Consider the following 20029-nt stretch of genomic DNA (forward strand, 5'->3'; position numbering starts at 1 on the left):
ATGACTTACAGTCATTCTAATGCAGCCAGTCATGCTGAATTTGACAACAGTTCTACATTCCATTTGTGAGATGTCGTGTTTGGTGGCTAAGTTGGCAGGTATGAATTTTTCTTATTTATTCCTGAAAGGTGAAGGCTGAGCCCATGCACCTGATCTCTGTACCTGCAATGGTAAAATGAAAATGCCTGTGGCTCTGTCTCTACCACGTTCTTTGCTAGCATCCTTGCGTACAAATTATGTTCACATTTTCTGAGAGCCAGGCCTCCTGGTTCCTAACTGTGTAATGGAATTTGGTCTGGCATCATGTCGTGTAATCATTCAGTGATGACTACTAAGATACTCATGGTGCACACTGGGCGTAACCAGACCTGGGGTCACCCGAGGTGTGCCAATCAGTCATTATTACTCTGGGCATTGGTTAGGTTAAAGATTTGATACTTTGTCAGACTTACTTTTTAAATATTTGTTCACAGCACTTAAGTGGAAAAACCAAATACTTTGCATGTGGAGAGAGAAAATTTAAGAACCCCTCTAGTTCTCCCTTTTGCCACTTTCCGGGATCTCAGCTGACCAGAGAAATAGCAGCTAGGACCCTTTTCTTCCTTCCAGCCACTTCCATTATTTTCTCCTGCTGTTTTTCCGTTTTTCCCCCTTAGTACATGTTCACAGTAATTAACAATTACATTTATTGCTGTGACTTGTATATGTATATAACCCATCTTAATTTGTTTTTCATCCTGACTCTTCCAATCCCTCCCTGCTCTTTCCAACTCTTGGTTGTCTTCCCATTTACAAAAGCTCTATTTACACTTTTTTTAAAATTTTTTTTTCATTCCCTTCTCCTGCCCTCCTTCCCCTTCATTTCTTATTCCCCTTCCCAGTTGAGAAAGATCTACTTCCTATTACCTATCTTTTATTTTTATTTACATTTTGAGTAAATGGATGCACCTTGAGACCATAATATAAAGTGAAATAAATTAGAAACACAACTTCAGTACTGCATGGTTTCTCTTATATGAGAAATCTAAACTACAAATAAAAACTTTCATTATCTTCTTTAATCTAGCTCTGAAAAGACACTGTGATTGATTTCTGGGGCTTAAATAAATAAAACATTGCCCCATAAATAAGAGCTCAAGGAACTTCAGGCAATTAACATATACCATAAACAGTTTAAGAAAAATATCTGTAAATATGCATCCCATAAACAGAAGCAAAGGAACCCTGCCTGTGGTGGTCAGAGTGGCCCATGAAGAGCTTCTATACAGTCCTGAATGGGACAGATGATGAATGTCAGTGTCCTCCTTTTAGGACATTGATTTTGAAATTTTCAACTTGATGGTATAAGAGAACTTAACTGTGTACTTAACTATATACTTGAACTTACAGGTTGCATAAGGCAGAGTGAGTGAGTATGACATTACCGACCGTAGCTTCACTCCCCCATAGCTGACCTGTACAATGTCCCAGGACTGTGCATTCACCCTCAGGTCCTTCTCAGTGATTCTTGACTGAGGGCTGGGGATACTTTCACTGCTGGAGCACTTTCCCAGCATGTGCAACGGTCTAGTTTTGATTTCTAGCACCAGAAAAATGAATAAATGAGTAATTTTTGGCAGCTGCTTAGATCTTTCCTTTGTTATTTTATGTGCCTTATCACTTTGAGAAGTTCATGTGAAGTTCATTTCAGGTTCCAAAACTGAATAGCAGATTCTTGCCCTACTATAGAGAAATTTATTTTGTTGACCCTAATCTGTGCTGACCAGAGGGAAGAAAGAGCATCCAGACTTGTCTACTTTAACAGTAAAAACCTTGGGATCTTTTGTTTTTCTATCAAAGATCAGATTATGGCATCTACTGTTCCTTAATCCTTGGTCACTTTGGAGATTTCCTTATGTCCTTTGTTGAGAGCCTTCTAAAAGGACCTCTTATTTGAGAAAGAAGGGAATTCTCAGTGGTATGCTTGTTTTCTCCAAACCTTCCAGTGTACTTTGCTTGAAAGGTTATCTTGGAATTGACTTTCAGGGTTAAAATATACAATGTTGTGTCCAACCTATAGGGAGAGAAAATGTTCTGAGGGGTAGTTAAAGCTAGTTTGGTAACACTTATTAATTAGCATAGCAGGCTGCTGGGTCTGCTTTATCCTGCCTGGTAGGAATAATTTATTCTAAGAAACATTTCTAATTAGTATTTTCAGATTTCATTCCTCCAGTTTATTACTGTTGTATGATGCTGAAGAGGAGGAAAGAGGATAACACTTGCTACAGTTTCTAAGATTGGTTTGAACCACTTAGTGTTAGCCTGGTTAAAGAAACTATGTTACATTGTGTTTCTTTTACATGGTAGCAATGGCTTCTCTCTGAGAGCTTTCATTAAATTCTGCGTTTATGTCTTCTTAGCAAAATACTCCTCTGATTTTAGTAAATTTGAATAGAGAAGGGAAAGAAATGCATCAATATACATGATAGAAAATAGTCAACCTAATTCAAAGAAATGCAAAATAAAACTAATACTAATTTTCATGTGTGGAATTGGCAAATTTTTTTAAATGACAACTCATACCTGTTGAGAGTACTACTAGTACATTGTTTATAAGAAAGAAAATTACTACAACTTTTTTGGGGGGGGTGGAATAAATTAATACTGTATACCAGAAACTTTAAAAGGTTCTCGATGTTTGGCCCAGTGCTCTTATTTTGGAAATATGACAGAGTACAGTATACAGATGTTTACATTGTTGGGGAAAAAGAAAAGAAAATCTAAAAGTTCATTAGGGGAGTGGTTTTGTGAACTATGACATATTCATGTATAAACTATTATCTTCTACCCAAATGATGTTTAGAGAAAACTTTAACAATGTTAAGAAAGTCCATGATATATAATGAGGCAAAATCAAATCTTAATATTGTGTCATGAATCAAACTAGCAGATTATCAAACAACAAAAATAATTATCAAATTAGATGACAAAAACTGCCCCCAAATATTAAGTATTTTCTGGTCATTTCCTTTCTGTTGAATCCAGGAAGAATACATTTTTCAGTGGGTTTTTTCTTTTACTTGTAAAATAACCAGTGCCTCAGATACAATAGTTATTCTCTGTTAAAAATTTAATACTCACATTTTATGTCTTGCACATTATCATTGTGATGAGATTGTATATGTAATTTGTTACATGACTTGTTTCTCTCCCGGGGTATTAATACCTTTTATGAGAGGTCATAGGCTGATCTTTTTTTTAAAAAGTACTTACTTTTTAAAAAAAAAGTTATCCTTTTATGTTTTATAAAATTATTATACCTGTTAAAAATTTTAGAACCATGTAAGTAGATAAATAATCTTATAGTCCGTGATGTATAATATATGACAATATGTTTATGATTTCTCTTTAGGAATTCCTCAAATTGAAACTAATTGCAGTTTCCAGTTGACCAGCATTCATAGGGTAAGATAAATGTCTTGAATTGTGATCACGTGGTGAAGATAATTACAATTAAGTTGGTAGCTTGGGGTAAAAAAATAGAAAGATCCTTATTGTTACAGATGTTTCAAGTAAAGCCTTAGGATGTTTTTAAAACAAATTTAAATTTGTATATTTTAATTAAAATGCCATCTTCCTGTCCTTTGTGGGTTTGGTAAGCAGGAAAATATCTACTATATTTGCCTATGTATAATACTTGTCCTCTTTTTTAACCTTAAAGATCTAAAAAATAGTAAATATCTATGAGAGACTTGAAAATCCATGTCTGTCTCTTTCTGATGCTTTAAGGGAGCGTCCTTAATCCATAGAATCAAGTTACTGTGATTCTGTGAGAGATGCCCATTCTTTTCTTGACTGGGCAAGACAGAATTAAATAAGCCCGATATTCTGTTGCTTCTCACAAACATCATTCTCCTGTTATAATTGCAGAAGATTAATCTTGTTAGTTCTGTGGCAGAGCTTTTGACATAGACACGATAAATTAGGAACGTGAATACAGGATATGTCTTAAAAGTGTCACCCAGCTATAAACATATAATCAAGGCAATTCAGTGGTGAGAACAGTAGATCTGTTACCTGCTGTATTCTGAACTTTTCTTTTTACAGGTAAAAAGTGAAAAACCTTTGATTTTTTTTTTCAATTAGAGAGGATATATGTCTGTTTACATTCTGATTTATTGAGCTGACTGTAAACTTTTAAATGCTGATAACAGAACTTTCTGTCCTTGATTTTTAACTCCTCAGTGACTTTTCTGTCACTCTTGGATTATTTATTATCCAAGCTCTTTACTCTGGCTGCAGGCTATGTGGCACTCACTTTTCTCTAGGCTTCTGATTCCGGCCAGAGTGGCCTCCTTTTTGATCTTCACACATCCTACTCCTGTTATTCCTTCTCCCTGGAATGATCTGCTTCAACTTGATCTGGTGACTGGCTCTATGTTAATCTGTATTTTATGAGCTTCCCTGACAATCCCCATCTAAAGCAGCTACATATTTGTGATGGTTAAGCTTAATCATCAATGTCTTTACTTGCAATGTTTAGATAACATGGCAGCCTACTACCAGCATCAAATAACTGAGGTATTTTCCTTAAAATGCATTTATATAAGTTAAATATATATTTCAGAGCCACTAGAAACAAGGAATAGTAAAACAGTGTTCTTCAAGGTTCAGGACAATTCACATTTTGTTAAGATTTGTCGAGTTGTTCCCATGGTTTTTAATTCATTCACTAACTGTATTTCTTATGTATTCCATTTAATTTATTTAGTCACTGTCTCCTGGGGCTTGATGATTAGGGTGATTTTCTCAATATTTAAAAAGGTTTTTTTCACTGGGTCACAGAACCATTACCTCTCTACAGCTTTGAATAGCAAATTGCCAAATGGTAGATACACATCTCTGTTCTTCTTTGGTTTTCTCTGTATTATTTGACAATGATGTCAGGTTCTTTCCTTGAAACTTTTAATTTATGAGTTCCCAAAATACATGCCTGCAATCCCAGCTACTTAGGAGGCTGAGGTAGAAGAGACAAGCCAGAGCCACTTGCTGAAATGCTGTCTAAAATAAAAATAGCTAAAGATACAGCTCAGTAATTCTTGGTATTTGGAAAAAATAAAAATTAAAAAAAAAAAACTCCATTATCTCAGTGATACTACTGCTCTTTTATACTTCATCTAATGATTCTTCCTCATCTGGACAAAGATTCTGTTCTTCTCCAGTACCAGCCAGGGACTGAGGCACTTTGGACCTTCTGGTCACCCCAGCACATGCTATATGACACAAGTGCCACAAAACAGAGAGAAATAATGAATTGTTATTTAGTCACTGAGATTTAGTGTGGTTTGGTACACAGAATAAGAAACCAAACACCGAAATTGATATCTGCCATAAGAAAATATGTGGCATTACCTTTGGAGGAGGTGGCAGAGAATGCCTTTGGCGGAGTAAGAATACTATTAATGGTAACTAAATGTCAGTGAGGAAATTGCAACTGGAAGATATAAAGTGGTACCCTTGTTTTAATATAGACATAACATTAGCAGAAGTATCACCTACAGTAACATGTAACATAGACATAGTTATATATAACAGCTAACATGCAGGTAATATCCATGTAACAACTGCATTACATACGTGCAACACAAAACATAAACATGTAACCAGTAGCATAAAAAACTTGTGGATCTAATTTTTTTAGCATAATATTGCACACAGAAACTGGTTCATTGTTTAGACCCTCTATGACCACAGTATTATAAAAAATGGATTAAGAAGAAACTGTTCAATTTTTACTTTGGACTTTAGAGGACATATTTCTAATCCAGAATTTTCTAGGGTTGTAAATAAAACTACTTCTCATTCCCAGCTCTTCCACACAACAAAAGGTACTCAAAAAAAGAATCAGGCTCGTGTCCAAAGGTCAAATCCACAGCACTACTGCCAGTACACCATGGCCTCAAGGTAAAGTAAAAAGGCAAAGGCACAGCTGTAAGACCTTGTATTAAAACTTCAAATAATTCTAAGTCCATCCCTCCTAGCGTCCTATACGCTAGATGAAAGAAAGGGCTTTTAAGAGTCTCAGCGGCATTATCCTATTCTGCACTTAATTCAGATGGCACAATCGTGGTGTTTGTGCCTGAACTGGAAGCCCTGGTGGGGTGAAACTTTTGGGAGAGGGCCGGTAGATTGTATGCAGGAGGAACATAAGTCACTTATGGACAGAGGGTAGCCCGTGGTGGAATAAGCAGGGCTACACGTTCTTTGTCATTCTTGCCACTGAAAGGTACAATCTGCTGCTTTCCACCTAGAATCTGGACTGGCCTTATGGCTTCCTCGATTAAAAGGTTTCATAACATGTAGCTCTTTGTGGCTTTAAATGCTATGATTTGAAAGATCTGTGACTTTGACGTGTGTGTAGATAATGCACTACCTCAGAATCCGCCATGCTCTTTAAGATACATAAAGTACCACATAGCGTCTCCTTATGAAGAAGTTATCAGCCATCAGTGGGCAACTGCCAGCATGCTGAATGAGTACATTTGGACCTCCCAGTTACCATTGTACTACCCAGTAGCATAAAGTAGAAGAACCCCCCAGAGAACCTTGAGAAATAAAGCCTTAATTTAAAAAAAAAAAAAAAAAATCAGGGTTTAGAATATGTAGTGAAATATTTCAAAATCCCTCCTTATATGATGCTGAGTTCTAACCACATGCCTCCTAAGACCACCTTAAAGACTCTGTTACTTTTAATAACCCTGCATAAAAATCTTTAAAAAGGTTTTCCCCTGTATTTTGCATTTTTTATACACTTAGCATATTTTACATTCATTGTGTACTATGTACTAGAAGCTTTATACTATGTACATAGTATACTATGTACTAGAAACTTTATGTATTGTGAGAATACAATAAGAGCATAAGAGTAAGATCTAAATCTGTCTCCCACTTTTGCATGAACCTCTATCCATGTTGGTAGTTGTGATTGAATTTCACTTAACTTTTTATTACTAAGATGAAATGCCTGGGCCGGTCCGAAGGTAGTGAGTTATCTCAATTGATTGTTCACAGTCAGTACAGATTGAACTCCTTGTTCAACTCTTTCCCCCCTTCTCACTACTGCACTCGACTAGTCAAAAAAAAAAAAAAAAAGATGAAATGCCTGAGATAGTTACATTTAAAAAGGAAAGGTACACTTTGGCTTATGGTTTTAGAGGTTTCGATCCATGGCCGGTTGGCCCCATTCTTCCAGGTCTTACAGTGAGACTGCACATTGTGGCAGCAGCCTTGGCCAACAAAGCTGCTTACCTCCAAGTGGCCAGGAAGTAACAGAAAAAGGAAGGGACCTGGTTTCAGTATCCCCTCAAAGGCCATCCCGACAATAAATTCTTCCTCTAGCCCCTAGCTCTTAAAGTTCTACCTTCTCTCAGTAGTTCTACAGACTAGGAGCCACACTCTCAATGTATAAGCCTTGGGGGGGACAGTCAAGATTCAAAACAAAGTAACTATTTCAACTGTTCTCTCTTTTGAAAAGTATACAATTTATTTGTCTTATTCTTATCCCATGATTGAAATAGACTTTCAGCTGGCTCTGTGTTTCTGATCTCTCCTCCTTCAGTCCATCTCTGTTGCTCAAACACTCACTTTCTTGCATACCTGCGTCTCTGAAGGTCTCATATAGGGGTGGTAGCTGTGACTCTGGTCTGTGCAGAAGAGTATCCTAGCCATCTAGTGCAACTTTCAAGAAGACTTAAAAGGTAGACCCTTTTACAGATAGTTTATTGGCAATTTATCATGTAAAGTTTCTTATTCCAGGAATAATTCTGGCCCTCACCTAGACCACTTGAACTGCTCTGTGGAAGTGGGGCTTATGATTAGGCTTCTTATAAAAGTGGTTCCATTGTGAAGGCAGCCACAACTGAGAACTGCTATCTTAGACTTGTGATTCTCCAAAGCTGGTCCCTGGACCAATAGCATCAACATTAAGAAGGCATTTGTTAGAAACAGAGACCCAACAAATCAGAAACTCTTGATTGTGGGATTTATCACTGTGTTGTACTAAGCTGTTGGTGATTTTTATGGACATCAATGTTAGAAAAACTCTGTAGTAACTAAATCTTAGTCTCCTTTCTTGGTCTCAAAACTGCCACTATGTTTGGAAAGAATGTTTGTTACCTGAAAATTTCTACTTGTATGATGTGAAAGAGTTGGTAAGGGACATAAGGAGAGTGATGTATCAAGTGTGTCCTTGCCGATGGTCACCTAAGTACAAGAAATGTCAAATGCTTGTCCACAGATTTCTGAAGAGTAAAGGGATTATTTAGCATAAGAAGAGGGGTAAATTAATCAGAAATACTCATTTGTCATTTCCAAGAGAAAGAATTCCAAGAGGTAAATTTAAATCTCAGTTAGATATAGGCAAGACCCAAGTAACATACTGATGGGAAGTAGCACTGAACATTTTTGAGGATTGTAAGATAATTTTTAAATCAATTTTTAGAAGAGTCAGGTAGAGAACCCCACTTTTTGCTTGAAATATGAGACAGGTCTTTGAAGTAGAATCCGCCTCCCAGAATTATAATGACTCTGAATACCATCTGATCATTTGTTTATGTTTCACTGGTTGTTTTCGAAATATGTTCAAAGTAAAAGGACTACTGAGAAATAAAGGTGCCAGCTTGATGTTGTTGTTGCAGTCTTAGAGTCTTTGGGATGAAACTGTCAGATGAATTCATGTGCTTTGACAAGCTTTTAGGCTTGTCCAAGAGATTTAAAGGTTAAAAGAATAGGATTAGGATCATAAAATTCATTTACTCTTAACATCATTTCTTTCAACTGATTTGATGCCTTTGTATATTAGAAATAAGGATATTATTTGGATTCAATTCTCATTATTTGGTAAAATATGGTCTGGAAAAAGTATGGGACACACACAAAGAGTGTTAGGTTGTATTATGAATTTAACTCCAGTTAAGCCCTTCAGTTAGAAAAATTAGCAGCATTTGACATACAGGAATGGTTGAAACTTGCATGCATCCTTAAATTCAGATGCTATGCATTTAAACATTAAGTCTTAGATACTTCAGGAGAAAATATATAGTAGAAAAATATTTAGCTAAGAAAGTAGGCTACATGATATGTAGCCATGCAGCTGGAGACTTTGCAGAAAACTAATTTGCATCCTTGTTTTTCAGGATTATAATGAACCCAGTTACAAGGTTGAAGGAAAGAGTTAAATAGCTTTTTCTCCAGCTTTTGAGAAAACTGAGACGTGGCATAGTTAATTGGATTTGGTGAGGCCTTGTGGTTTGGAGTGAACAAGGCGTGGGAGCTGAGTTCTTAAGCTCCAGTTGTAATTTTTTTCTTGCCAACTTTGTTACCTTGAGCAAGGTTAATTCTTTGGCCCATTTTCATTTTCCACGTTTTTATTATGTGAAAAGGAGAACCATTTATTTCAGTGACTTCTGAAATGAATATAAGTGAAATGCTCTATGAAAGTAAACAAGCAGATAATAGATTATTAGTAATAGATTTTTATTCACTCTTACTGATAAGCAACCCATCAAAAGAACTTTGAGTTAGATGAATAGAGGATAATTTATAGTTCTCTTGTTTTGTTTGTTTTGTGGTACTGGGCGAGTAAACCCAGTTTGGCCAGCCGGTCAACCTGCCTGCCTTTCTTCCTTCCATCCGCACTTCTCTTCTTCCTTCCCTCTCTTCTCTCCTCCCCTCCCCTCCTTTTTCTTTCTTTCCTGCTTCCTTCCTTGCTGCTGGCCGCCTTCTTTTCTTTAATTTTGAGGCAGAGTTTAGCCAAATTTCCCAGAAATGACTCAACCTCCCTGAGTCCTAGAATTAAGGGTACACATCTACCACATGCAGTTAAGTTTATAGTTTTTAAAAAGGAAAATAGAAAAAGTTCTATACAATTAATTTTCAAGTTAGAATAATTATGGCAATCCTAATTCATTTGCAGTCCTGCTGATGAGTTCATAGTCACTTCTCATGATTATTTTAGAATACTGCTGTCAGGTGGGATTGATGTCTCGTTTTCAGAGACAGTGTCAAAATGTATAACATCCCATCAACCAAGGAACGAATAAAAGAAGTGGTCTTTTTGTACAATGGAGTACTACTCAGTCATAAAGAAGGATAAGCTGGAGACTTTTATAAGTAACCGAATGCTTGGTCAAGACCATACTCACAAACGAAATAAATCAGACTCATATGTAAACATCATATTGTCTCCCTAGAGTGGAGAAGCTGAAAAGTAAATAAGATCGAAAATGCATAACCGATACTGTGAAATGGGAAGAAACTGTTCAAAAGGAAAGAGAAACTGGGATGGGGGAAAGGAGAAAAGAAGGAAGGGGAAAGCCTTACATACAGTAGTTAAGATAGTTACACTATACTACTAATTGCTCTTAATTTATCGAAAGAAAGATTTATGCTACTATTGTTTGAACAATTAAATGTCTATGTTTTGTACTCTGAGTAACTAACTTAAAGATAGCAAGACACAATGTATTCATTGCTGTTACTCTCCTGTTTTGTTTTGAACTGTAGTTCAGGCTGGCTTTGAACTCACTGTGTAACCCAGGCTGGCTTTGAACTCACGGCGTTCCTCTTGCCTCAGTCTCCTGAGTGCTGGGGCTACCGGTGTGTACCACCGTGTCTAGTTCAGCTTGATATTTTTAATAACTAATAAATTTAGGAATATTTTAGCCATATGTCTGAGTTATGTGTAAAAAGTGTTGCATCTTTTTCTAATGAAATTGGTAAGCTAAATTTTTGGAGCTTTGAGACTTATTTGCATAGATGCAGTTTTAAATCAGGGAACAGAAATTACATGGTTTGACAAGCCATCTGATAAATGCAAATAAGACCAACTGTGTATGAGGTTCAGTGAGAGAAATTAGCATATGTAATTTATTTGGAGAAAGCTAAGTGTTATAAATACAGAATTTTAAAATACGTTGCACCTAAATGTCTGTAGAAACTTCTCTGATTTAAACAAAATTCAGGAAGTGTGATCTGATGAGTGTGGGTGGTGTCCTGAATTATAGCTTTGCCTAAATGGGCTCCTCTATGAAAAGAAAGTGGCTTATGGAAATCAATTGGCCATGTCATGTCTGCTGATGGAGAAAGTCTTTGGAAAAGTGTCTCTCCAATGTTTTTATTTGAGTAAGTCCATGTCTTTCAAGATATTTATGTTTTCTTAATAGAATGAAGACAGACTCAGAGATGGTGTGTCTAAGAAACTTCAAAAGGTGTAGACCTCCTGATTGAAACATAGTGATACATTTGACTCATTTTTTTCCATTTTAGTAAGTATAACTAATTTTGGTCAATGCTGGCTTGTATTTCTGGTCACGTAAATCTCTGTTCTCGGTCAGGTATCTTTATCATCATGTGAGCTGTTTGTTTTTATTCTTTTGCAATTTCAGTTGCATGTCTTAAATGAATTCAACTCTCAGGAACCTATAGAGGACAAATAAAATTGTGAACTCAGAGCTGAAGAAGCCCTTTAAAATTATCTGGTGCACTCTCTTTATCCATTACAGGAAATTCCTTTGCAACCTCCTCGGTGGATGGTCATTTTATCCATATAGACTCAGCTGGGGATGGAAGCTAAATTATTTGGAAGATCTACCATTTCTGTGATGTTCCAGCAACAGACTGGATCAAAATATGACTTTATAAATCTTCTATCCACCTTGCTCTGCCTCTGAAACCAAGCCGTTTATTCTTTAATCCACAAGGTATTTGCACAAAAATGTAAAGATAAATTCTCAGTTTCCACCAGTCAATTTTATCTCAGCTAAATATCATCAATTCCCTATTTCCTCTCTAAGGAATGGTTTTAGGTTGTAGCTTCTGATTATTTTGTTGCCTATTTAATCTTTAACCTGTTATTGAGCATTAGAGTTCCAGGCAGACACAGAAGCCTCATCTTTTCTCTGGTTCACTGTCAACGCGGCCAAAGGTTGTGTATCACTGTTTTGGCATAAGAGCTGTCATGTGATTGACTGAAGTTGTTCATGTCAATTAAAATCCATACATTTTTTTTTTTTTACATTTTTTTAATACAGTAATGTTTCTGCTACTCCATCCGCCAACCCTGCATTGTGTTTGTGGTATTTTGGCATCTTAAGTCCAAAACTGTTTATTTCATCTATCCTCTATGTTTGTATACTTAAATTATAAAGAGAAAAAAAATCTAACCAGAGCTTAGAAAGGAAAGGAGATAACCCATTCAGGGGCAGATTGCTTTGAGGTGCAATGGGGATATTGCTCTAAGACCGAAGAATAGTTTTCTAAAGCTCAGCTTGTTCACAAGGTACTCCTTGTGGTGACTGCAATAACACTTAGGCTCCATAATTCTTGATGTATTCGTGAGGCGGGATGTGGGGAGAAACTTATTCAGACCTTTTAGGGGTATGAAATGGACAAAGTAGTAGTACTAAAACAAGAGTACTGACTCTTACAGAGTCAGCTGAAGAAAATTTTTAGTATCCCAAACTGGAGTTGAGGTCTGGGAGATAAGTAAATAATTACCTCAAGGTAATCCCTTATCCCTTAATGGAGCCATTCTCTTATGAAATGGTCCCATCTGAGGAACTGGACAGTGCAGAGTTGGTTTGGGCTGCAGTTTTAAATGAAACCACAAGACTTATGTGCCCTTGATCAGCCCTACCTTACATGTTTTACCCTTGAGTTAAATCTTACCTAGGTAACATGTTACATACGAGGATTAGAGTTAATGCATAATTTGAGTGCTCATTTCATTAGTGTGTCTTTTATTTTCCTCCTGCAGTTTCTGTACTCATACAAAGGAAAGTCATGATTACACTAACAGAGCTAAAATGTTTAGCAGATGCCCAATCATCTTATCACATCTTAAAACCATGGTGGGACGTCTTCTGGTATTACATCACTCTCATCATGCTGTTGGTGGCCGTGCTGGCTGGAGCGCTCCAGCTTACACAGAGCAGGGTTCTGTGCTGTCTTCCATGCAAAGTGGAATTCGACAATCACTGCGCCGTGCCTTGGGACATCCTGAAAGCCAGCATGAACACATCCTCTAATTCTGAGATGCCACTTCCTCTCCCCCTTCGAATCCAGAACGATCTCCACCGGCAGCAGTACTCCTACATTGATGCTGTCTGTTACGAGAAGCAGCTCCATTGGTTTGCAAAGTTTTTCCCCTACCTGGTGCTCCTGCACACTCTTATTTTTGCAGCCTGCAGCAACTTCTGGCTTCACTACCCCAGTACCAGTTCCAGGCTGGAGCACTTTGTGGCCATCCTTCACAAGTGCTTTGATTCTCCGTGGACCACCCGGGCACTCTCAGAAACAGTGGCCGAGCAGTCAGTGAGGCCCCTGAAGCCCTCCAAGTCCAAGACTTTGCTTTCAACCTCAGGGTGTTCGGCTGAAATTGATTCCAGCAAGCAGTCATTGCCCTACCCACAGCCAGGCCTGGAGTCAGCTGGCATAGAAAGCCCAACTTCCAGTGTCCTGGACAAAAAGGAGGGTGAACAGGCCAAAGCCATCTTTGAAAAAGTGAAAAGATTCCGCATGCATGTGGAACAGAAGGACATAATTTATCGGGTATATCTGAAGCAGATTATAGTCAAAGTCATTTTGTTTGTCTTCATCATAACTTATGTTCCATATTTTTTAACCTACATAACTCTTGAAATTGACTGTTCAGTTGATGTGCAGGCTTTTACAGGATATAAGCGCTACCAGTGTGTCTACTCCTTGGCAGAAATATTTAAGGTCCTGGCTTCATTTTATGTCATTTTGGTAATACTTTACGGTCTCACCTCCTCCTACAGCTTGTGGTGGATGCTGAGGAGTTCCCTGAAGCAATATTCCTTTGAAGCACTAAGAGAAAAAAGTAACTACAGTGATATCCCAGATGTCAAAAATGATTTTGCCTTCATCCTTCATCTGGCCGATCAGTATGATCCTCTTTATTCCAAACGCTTCTCCATATTCCTGTCAGAGGTCAGTGAGAACAAACTGAAACAGATCAACCTCAACAATGAGTGGACAGTTGAGAAACTGAAAAGTAAGCTTGTGAAAAACTCCCAGGACAAGATAGAGCTGCATCTTTTTATGCTCAGTGGTCTTCCTGACAATGTCTTTGAGTTAACCGAAATGGAAGTGCTAAGCCTAGAACTTATCCCCGAGGTTAAGCTGCCCTCTGCAGTGTCACAGCTGATCAATCTCAAGGAGCTTCACGTGTACCACTCCTCCCTAGTGGTCGACCACCCTGCCCTGGCCTTCCTAGAGGAAAATTTAAAAATCCTCCGCCTGAAATTCACTGAAATGGGAAAAATTCCACGCTGGGTATTTCACCTGAAAAATCTCAAGGAACTGTATCTGTCAGGCTGTGTTCTCCCTGATCAGTTAAGCACCATGCAGTTGGAGGCCTTTCAGGATTTAAAAAACCTGAGGACCCTCTACCTGAAGAGCAACCTGTCCCGGATCCCCCAGGTTGTTACAGACCTCCTCCCTTCGCTGCAGAAATTGTCCCTTGATAACGAGGGCAGCAAGCTGGTTGTGTTGAACAACTTGAAAAAGATGGTCAATCTGAAAAGCCTAGAATTGATCAGCTGTGACCTGGAACGCATTCCACACTCCATTTTCAGCCTGAACAATTTGCATGAGTTAGATCTGAAGGAAAATAACCTGAAAACTGTGGAAGAGATCATTAGCTTCCAGCATCTTCAGAATCTTTCCTGCTTAAAGTTATGGCACAATAACATTGCTTATATTCCTGCCCAGATTGGGGCATTATCTAACCTAGAGCAGCTCTTCCTGGATCATAATAATATTGAGAATCTGCCCTTGCAGCTTTTTCTATGCACCAAACTACATTATTTGGATCTAAGCTATAACCACCTGACCTTCATTCCAGAAGAAATCCAGTATCTGAGCAATTTGCAGTACTTGGCCCTGACCAACAACAATGTGAGTAAATCCATGCTTGCTAGTCTTTTAAGGTTCTGCTGTGCTTGAAAAAAATATGCAAGTATTGGCATAGTTCCAAGCACATAATAGTTGCTCAACAAATGTTTGTTCTCTGTAGCCCTTTTCTCCATTTCCTACATGAGCATCACAGTTAAAGTATTTTAAATGAATTAATGAACTATAATAGAGCTTTCTTTTTGTTTTGGAAAGTTCTTAAGTACTTATAAAGCTTAGTAAAACTCTGCAGCCTCTTAAATCTATCATAAAAGAATAACTTTTTGTTTAAAAATATCAAGATTTTGAATTATTCATAAATCCTTTTTGTGATGTCGTTTAAAAAGAAGACTTGACATCTGCTTGGATATCTAGAAACACAATTCAAAATGAAAGGCCTGGTTCTATAATGCAACAGTAGGGCTTCTTAGAAGCCTTTTCCAGCATCCATGCTTAAAAATGAACCATAATTTGCAACAGTAAAGCCAAGTAAGAAAAATGTAACTTTACTGAAACAAGAAAAAAAAAAATAAATGAGCAGTTTTGTAGGTTAAAATGGGAAGGGGGAGGAAAAAGAAAAAAACTTGGGCCAAGTCTGAAGGACAAGAGAATAAGGATTATGTCCAAAGGGAAAAAGAAATGAGATTGCCCAAGACAGGAAACTGATCTTCCTCTACTTGCAAAGTGGGTACTGCTATTTTCTCCTACCCCACCCAAAATTGCATTATCTTTTAGACTTTTTGTAATTCATATTTTGTTCTAAACATAGCTATGAGTGTGGTGTTGGCTAGTGAACATAATCATCAGATATTGTTGAAAACCATGCATGTGAGAAAAATGCCAAAAATTGGAAAATGAAAAGAAAATTCATGCTTTTTTTCTTAAGAAATCTGAGGCTTTGCTCATATGTAAAAGCAGAGATTCTATTCTAAGATATGTGAGAACTCTTCAGATTATAAAGTTTTAAACCTACATTAAGATCAGTCTAGCCTGGAGGTCTGAGTTACCTGAAGAGCTAAAACACAGATTACCCAATCCCCGCCAGGTTTCTGATTGCATTGGGGTAGTAAGTAAGAATTTACATTTCTGAGAAATTTCCAGGCCAACTGATGATGTTTTCCTGGTGACTAGCCTCTGAAAATCTCAAAACTAGAGGCTTAATATTTGGTCACATTTTTTCCATTGTTAGATTAGTAGTAAAAAGACATAAATAATTATTTTGAGAAGCATTAATTATACTAAGTTGTTATAGTGCATAATTTTTGAAAGACACAACTCATTAAATTGTTAACTGGCCACACATAATTTAAATATATGGCAGGTTAGTGCTTTTAGGGTAATTTAATGAAACTTTTAACAACATCGGTACTTTTGATACAAAATTTTTGGTCTTGGCTGAGAGATTGAAAGGAGAATATCAGACATAGCCTTTATTGAATAAGTTCTGTTATGCATAGGGGAGATAGTATATAGCACGTGAAAAATGTTAGGCTAAAGGTATTCTGTGGCCAAAGTAGAACAGTTTCTTTGAGTGCCCCGTCTTAGAAACCTCAGAAAAGACAGTTGCTAAACAGCCTCAGAGCCAAAATAAAAAACATGATACCTTTAGTGGATAAGAAACACTCACCTCAGAACCTAGAATCAAAAGCAGCACTGTGAGGATTCATTTAAGAGATGAAGAAACTCACTGGAATCCACACACGGAATAGCACCCAGGAAGATAAAAAGTGGCTCTCTGATAGAATACTCCCACCTAATGATAGGGCTGTTGAAGTGGGGTGGGAAGGAGACTAGTTACTATATCGGGCTCATATTTGGAAGGTATACATGAAGAACATGCTTTTGAGGGGGTAGCCATAGAGTTTCTAAACATGTCTATATTAGCTGCTAAACAATGGCAAGAGTATTTTAGGAGGGAGAAGGGATTGTGTTCCTACCAAAACTCACGAGACATAAATTACCAGCCTCTTGGTGGAAATGTTAAGAGAAGTCGGATTCATGTCCCATATGGAGATTTAACTGTTTGTAAGGTAGCATTGGATTCTCATGATTCTATAAGAGAGACCAAGACATTTATGAAAATTAGAAAATAAAACATATTGGATTCATAGATACTTAGATGTGACATTTTATGTAGAAGGACATTGAGCATCTCAGAGTATGAGGAAAAACAAAAAGGCCACAAAGTCAAGCTTGGAATAGTCACACACAAAATAAGCCACATAGCAGTGAGGACTACAGCCAGAGTGACACAAAAGCAAACAGTGAGGGTACCCCACCACTGACCACGCTAACACACCAGCAGTGGGTGCCAGTTCTGCCTCTGAAAACTGCACGCCTCCCTCTCCACCCTCTACCCCACCAAAAACAAACCTGGTTACTCATATTTTCCATTTGTGACAGCCTCAGTTCCAAGCTTGAGTCTGAGTACCTGGTCAGCAGTGTTTGAATGCCCATAACCTAGTGTAAGGGGTATAGGGGTGTAAGAATCTGGTTGTGTTAGTTTCTGTGGAAGGAAATGAGCTCTGTTTCCCACCAACCGTAAAGTTGGGAGTTCCAGGTGACAGCTATTCACTAATAGGTCTCTCCAGAGTTTTCTGCACAGGATGGTGACAGGTACTATCACCAAAAAAAGTAAATATTTCTTTTCTAATCATATCCTTGCAAGAATCCTCAGTACTTGTGGCATGTCATTATGCCCTGTGCTTTTCCAAAAGGAAAATGCAGTGTGCACATTTGCCAACATGTTTGAGCAAGATGCCTTCTTCATAGCAACTTCTGGGAGGAGTTCCGTGAAGCACACCCTAAGAATACTCTATTCAGGAAATGTAAAATGATAGAGGGCATGCAGGGCAGTGCAATAGGATGTCCAGGTGTGATAAGAGAGAAGAATGTTTAACCAGGCGGGTGAGAATGGGGAATGACTGAAAGTCTGCCTCCAGTTTATGTGTGACTCATTGGACAGTGAGTAGGTAAGACTTGAAAGTGCTAAGTAATCTGCACCTGGAGCTTCATAGGAAGCTCTGAATATGCACACAACTGGATTGGGAGAGGGCATTCAAGCAAATCTCCATGGAAAGTTTAACTGGTTATGAGTTCAAAGTAGGGTTAGATTTAAAACAAGAGGCTGAGGTGCATGTCTCAAATGAACATTGTGCACTGTCTGATCCAAAGGTTGCAGCTTACTAGCTTGGGCTCAGATCCACCTCCAGCCTATTTTTTTTCATATGATCCAAAAAAGAGTGGTCTCAATATTTTTAAATGATTCAGAGAAAAATCAAATTGGTAACATTTCATGACACATGAAAATTACATGGAACTCAGTTTCCAGTGTTCATGAATAAATTCCATTCTTTTCATCAGTAGGCCTGCATTACAAAGAATTTATACTCAAATGTTATATTTTTAATTTCACCACTTAAAAATGTATGAGTGGTCTCTCTCAGAAACTTGAGAAAGTTACATAATATTTTGTATAACACTTAATAAGTACATAATATTTTCAGATGTGTGGGCATGGTATGGAAGCTGGGAGAGGAGACAGCCTCCATCCCTCTCCAAGTGCTAAAAGAACTTTGGATTATGTAGATTATGTTGGCATTTGTTTTGAAGGAGAAGCACAAGGTGTGAGATTTAAGTAAATTTTCTCAAATGTTATAAACCACTCCAGTTTACATCCCAGTCTTTCACATTCCACATTGATACATTATTCCTTTTATGAACTCAAAGCCTTCTAGCCATAAAGTAAATATGAAGCTCATCTACATGATGGTGCTTTTTATTATTGTTTTGACATCACTACTTAAATGGGAATATACTGCCTTGTTTCTTAAAATATTGACTCCATGGGTTTAGTTACTGTGTCTTAAAATACCATGCATTTAAAAAAGAATTCTAATACTGAGAAGGATTCTAAAGGGAGGTCCCTCCCAGTCTTTGGAACAGGGCAGGGCCGGGTATTCAACTATCGGTGTCAGCCATAGATACAGAAAGAAACTATGTCCTGGGTCTCCAATCCATTTTGAAGATATTTGGTTATCAGGGATACAGCGTTATAATACAGTTATTAGTTTTTTCTATGCTTTTTTTAGTTTCTTATATATTTTGTATATATTTATATTATGTATTATAGTTTATTGTATAAACATCTGTTTACGAAATTTATCATCTCTAATAGCTTGTAAATTTTTCCCTTGGCTTTTGTGAAAAACCAATGGTCAGCTTAAAGTAACATTTCCTCTCTGACTTGTGTATCATACAGTCTAAGAGAAAGAACACTAAATGAATTAAATATACATTAATGTTATGAAGCATTTTTATAGAATTTATTGACAAGCAGATGTGCTTCATGTTCATGTAAACTTCAAGGAAATCTTTTTATTTGCAAATAAATTTACTCTTGATAACATTACTAAATTGAAAAGAGACTTCAGTTTTTTTAATAGAGTTCCCCACCCTTCTTTTGGAAAATTGAATTTGAGGTGATGTTAAGGGCCTCATTCTTAGCTGGGCACTGGCAAACAGAGAAAGCCCTAGCAGTAGGAGAGAATCCCACCAACCACAGCCCCTGATCACTCCCAGAAGCAATGTTGAAGGGCCTTGGAGCCTCTGGCAGGTTGGAGCCCAGTCCTAGAACCCCCTCCACTGCCAAGTGAAATCATTTGCTGTAGGATGAGAAGTCCACTAAAATTACAGATTTGGAGATTTGAAAGAGAATTGGTAGGAACACAGCACCGACACTGGACAGGAGTGTGAGGGTAGTGGTTTCAGGCTAATCTGCCAGTAAAAAATCAACCCAATTCATCCATTGCTGCGAGTGAGAGTTGACTAAATAAGGGGAATATATATTCCTTCTTGCAGGATTAGAGCAGTCTCCCTCATACCACCCTTTCCAGACTCTCTCATTCTTTGTGTTATTGTTTAGTGTTTCTCTTTCCCATCAGACCAGTGCTTCTCAACTGGAAGGTGGGAAGGATTTACTCTATCAAGATGTATTTGCCTTGAAATATCTTCCTTTGTTCCATCTAGGGAGGAAAGTGGTGCTGGTGAGTATGTAGGGGCCAGGAATGCTGCTGAA

General features: G+C 37.6%; 1 protein-coding gene across 4 annotated transcripts in view; it reads left to right on the forward strand.

The window, feature by feature from the left end:
• Positions 1 to 20029, forward strand: part of Lrrc8b (leucine rich repeat containing 8 VRAC subunit B) — a 68916-nt gene that overhangs the window by 41769 nt on the left and 7118 nt on the right. For 3 of the 4 annotated variants that reach the window (XM_063253895.1, XM_063253887.1, XM_063253892.1), the window contains 4 exons: positions 3392 to 3444; positions 11202 to 11303; positions 11541 to 11738; positions 12794 to 14958. In XM_063253895.1, the coding sequence (XP_063109965.1) occupies positions 12820 to 14958 (2139 nt within the window). In that variant the 5' untranslated portion in view covers positions 3392 to 3444; positions 11202 to 11303; positions 11541 to 11738; positions 12794 to 12819. The remainder of the gene's footprint in view (positions 1 to 3391; positions 3445 to 11201; positions 11304 to 11540; positions 11739 to 12793; positions 14959 to 20029) is intronic. The other variant, XM_063253896.1, reaches the window with a different exon arrangement.

The sequence above is a fragment of the Cavia porcellus genome, unplaced genomic scaffold (genome assembly GCF_034190915.1).
Source record: "Cavia porcellus strain 051 isolate PalLab524CR breed Dunkin Hartley unplaced genomic scaffold, mCavPor4.1 scaffold_1, whole genome shotgun sequence".
Lineage (NCBI taxonomy): Eukaryota > Metazoa > Chordata > Mammalia > Rodentia > Caviidae > Cavia > Cavia porcellus.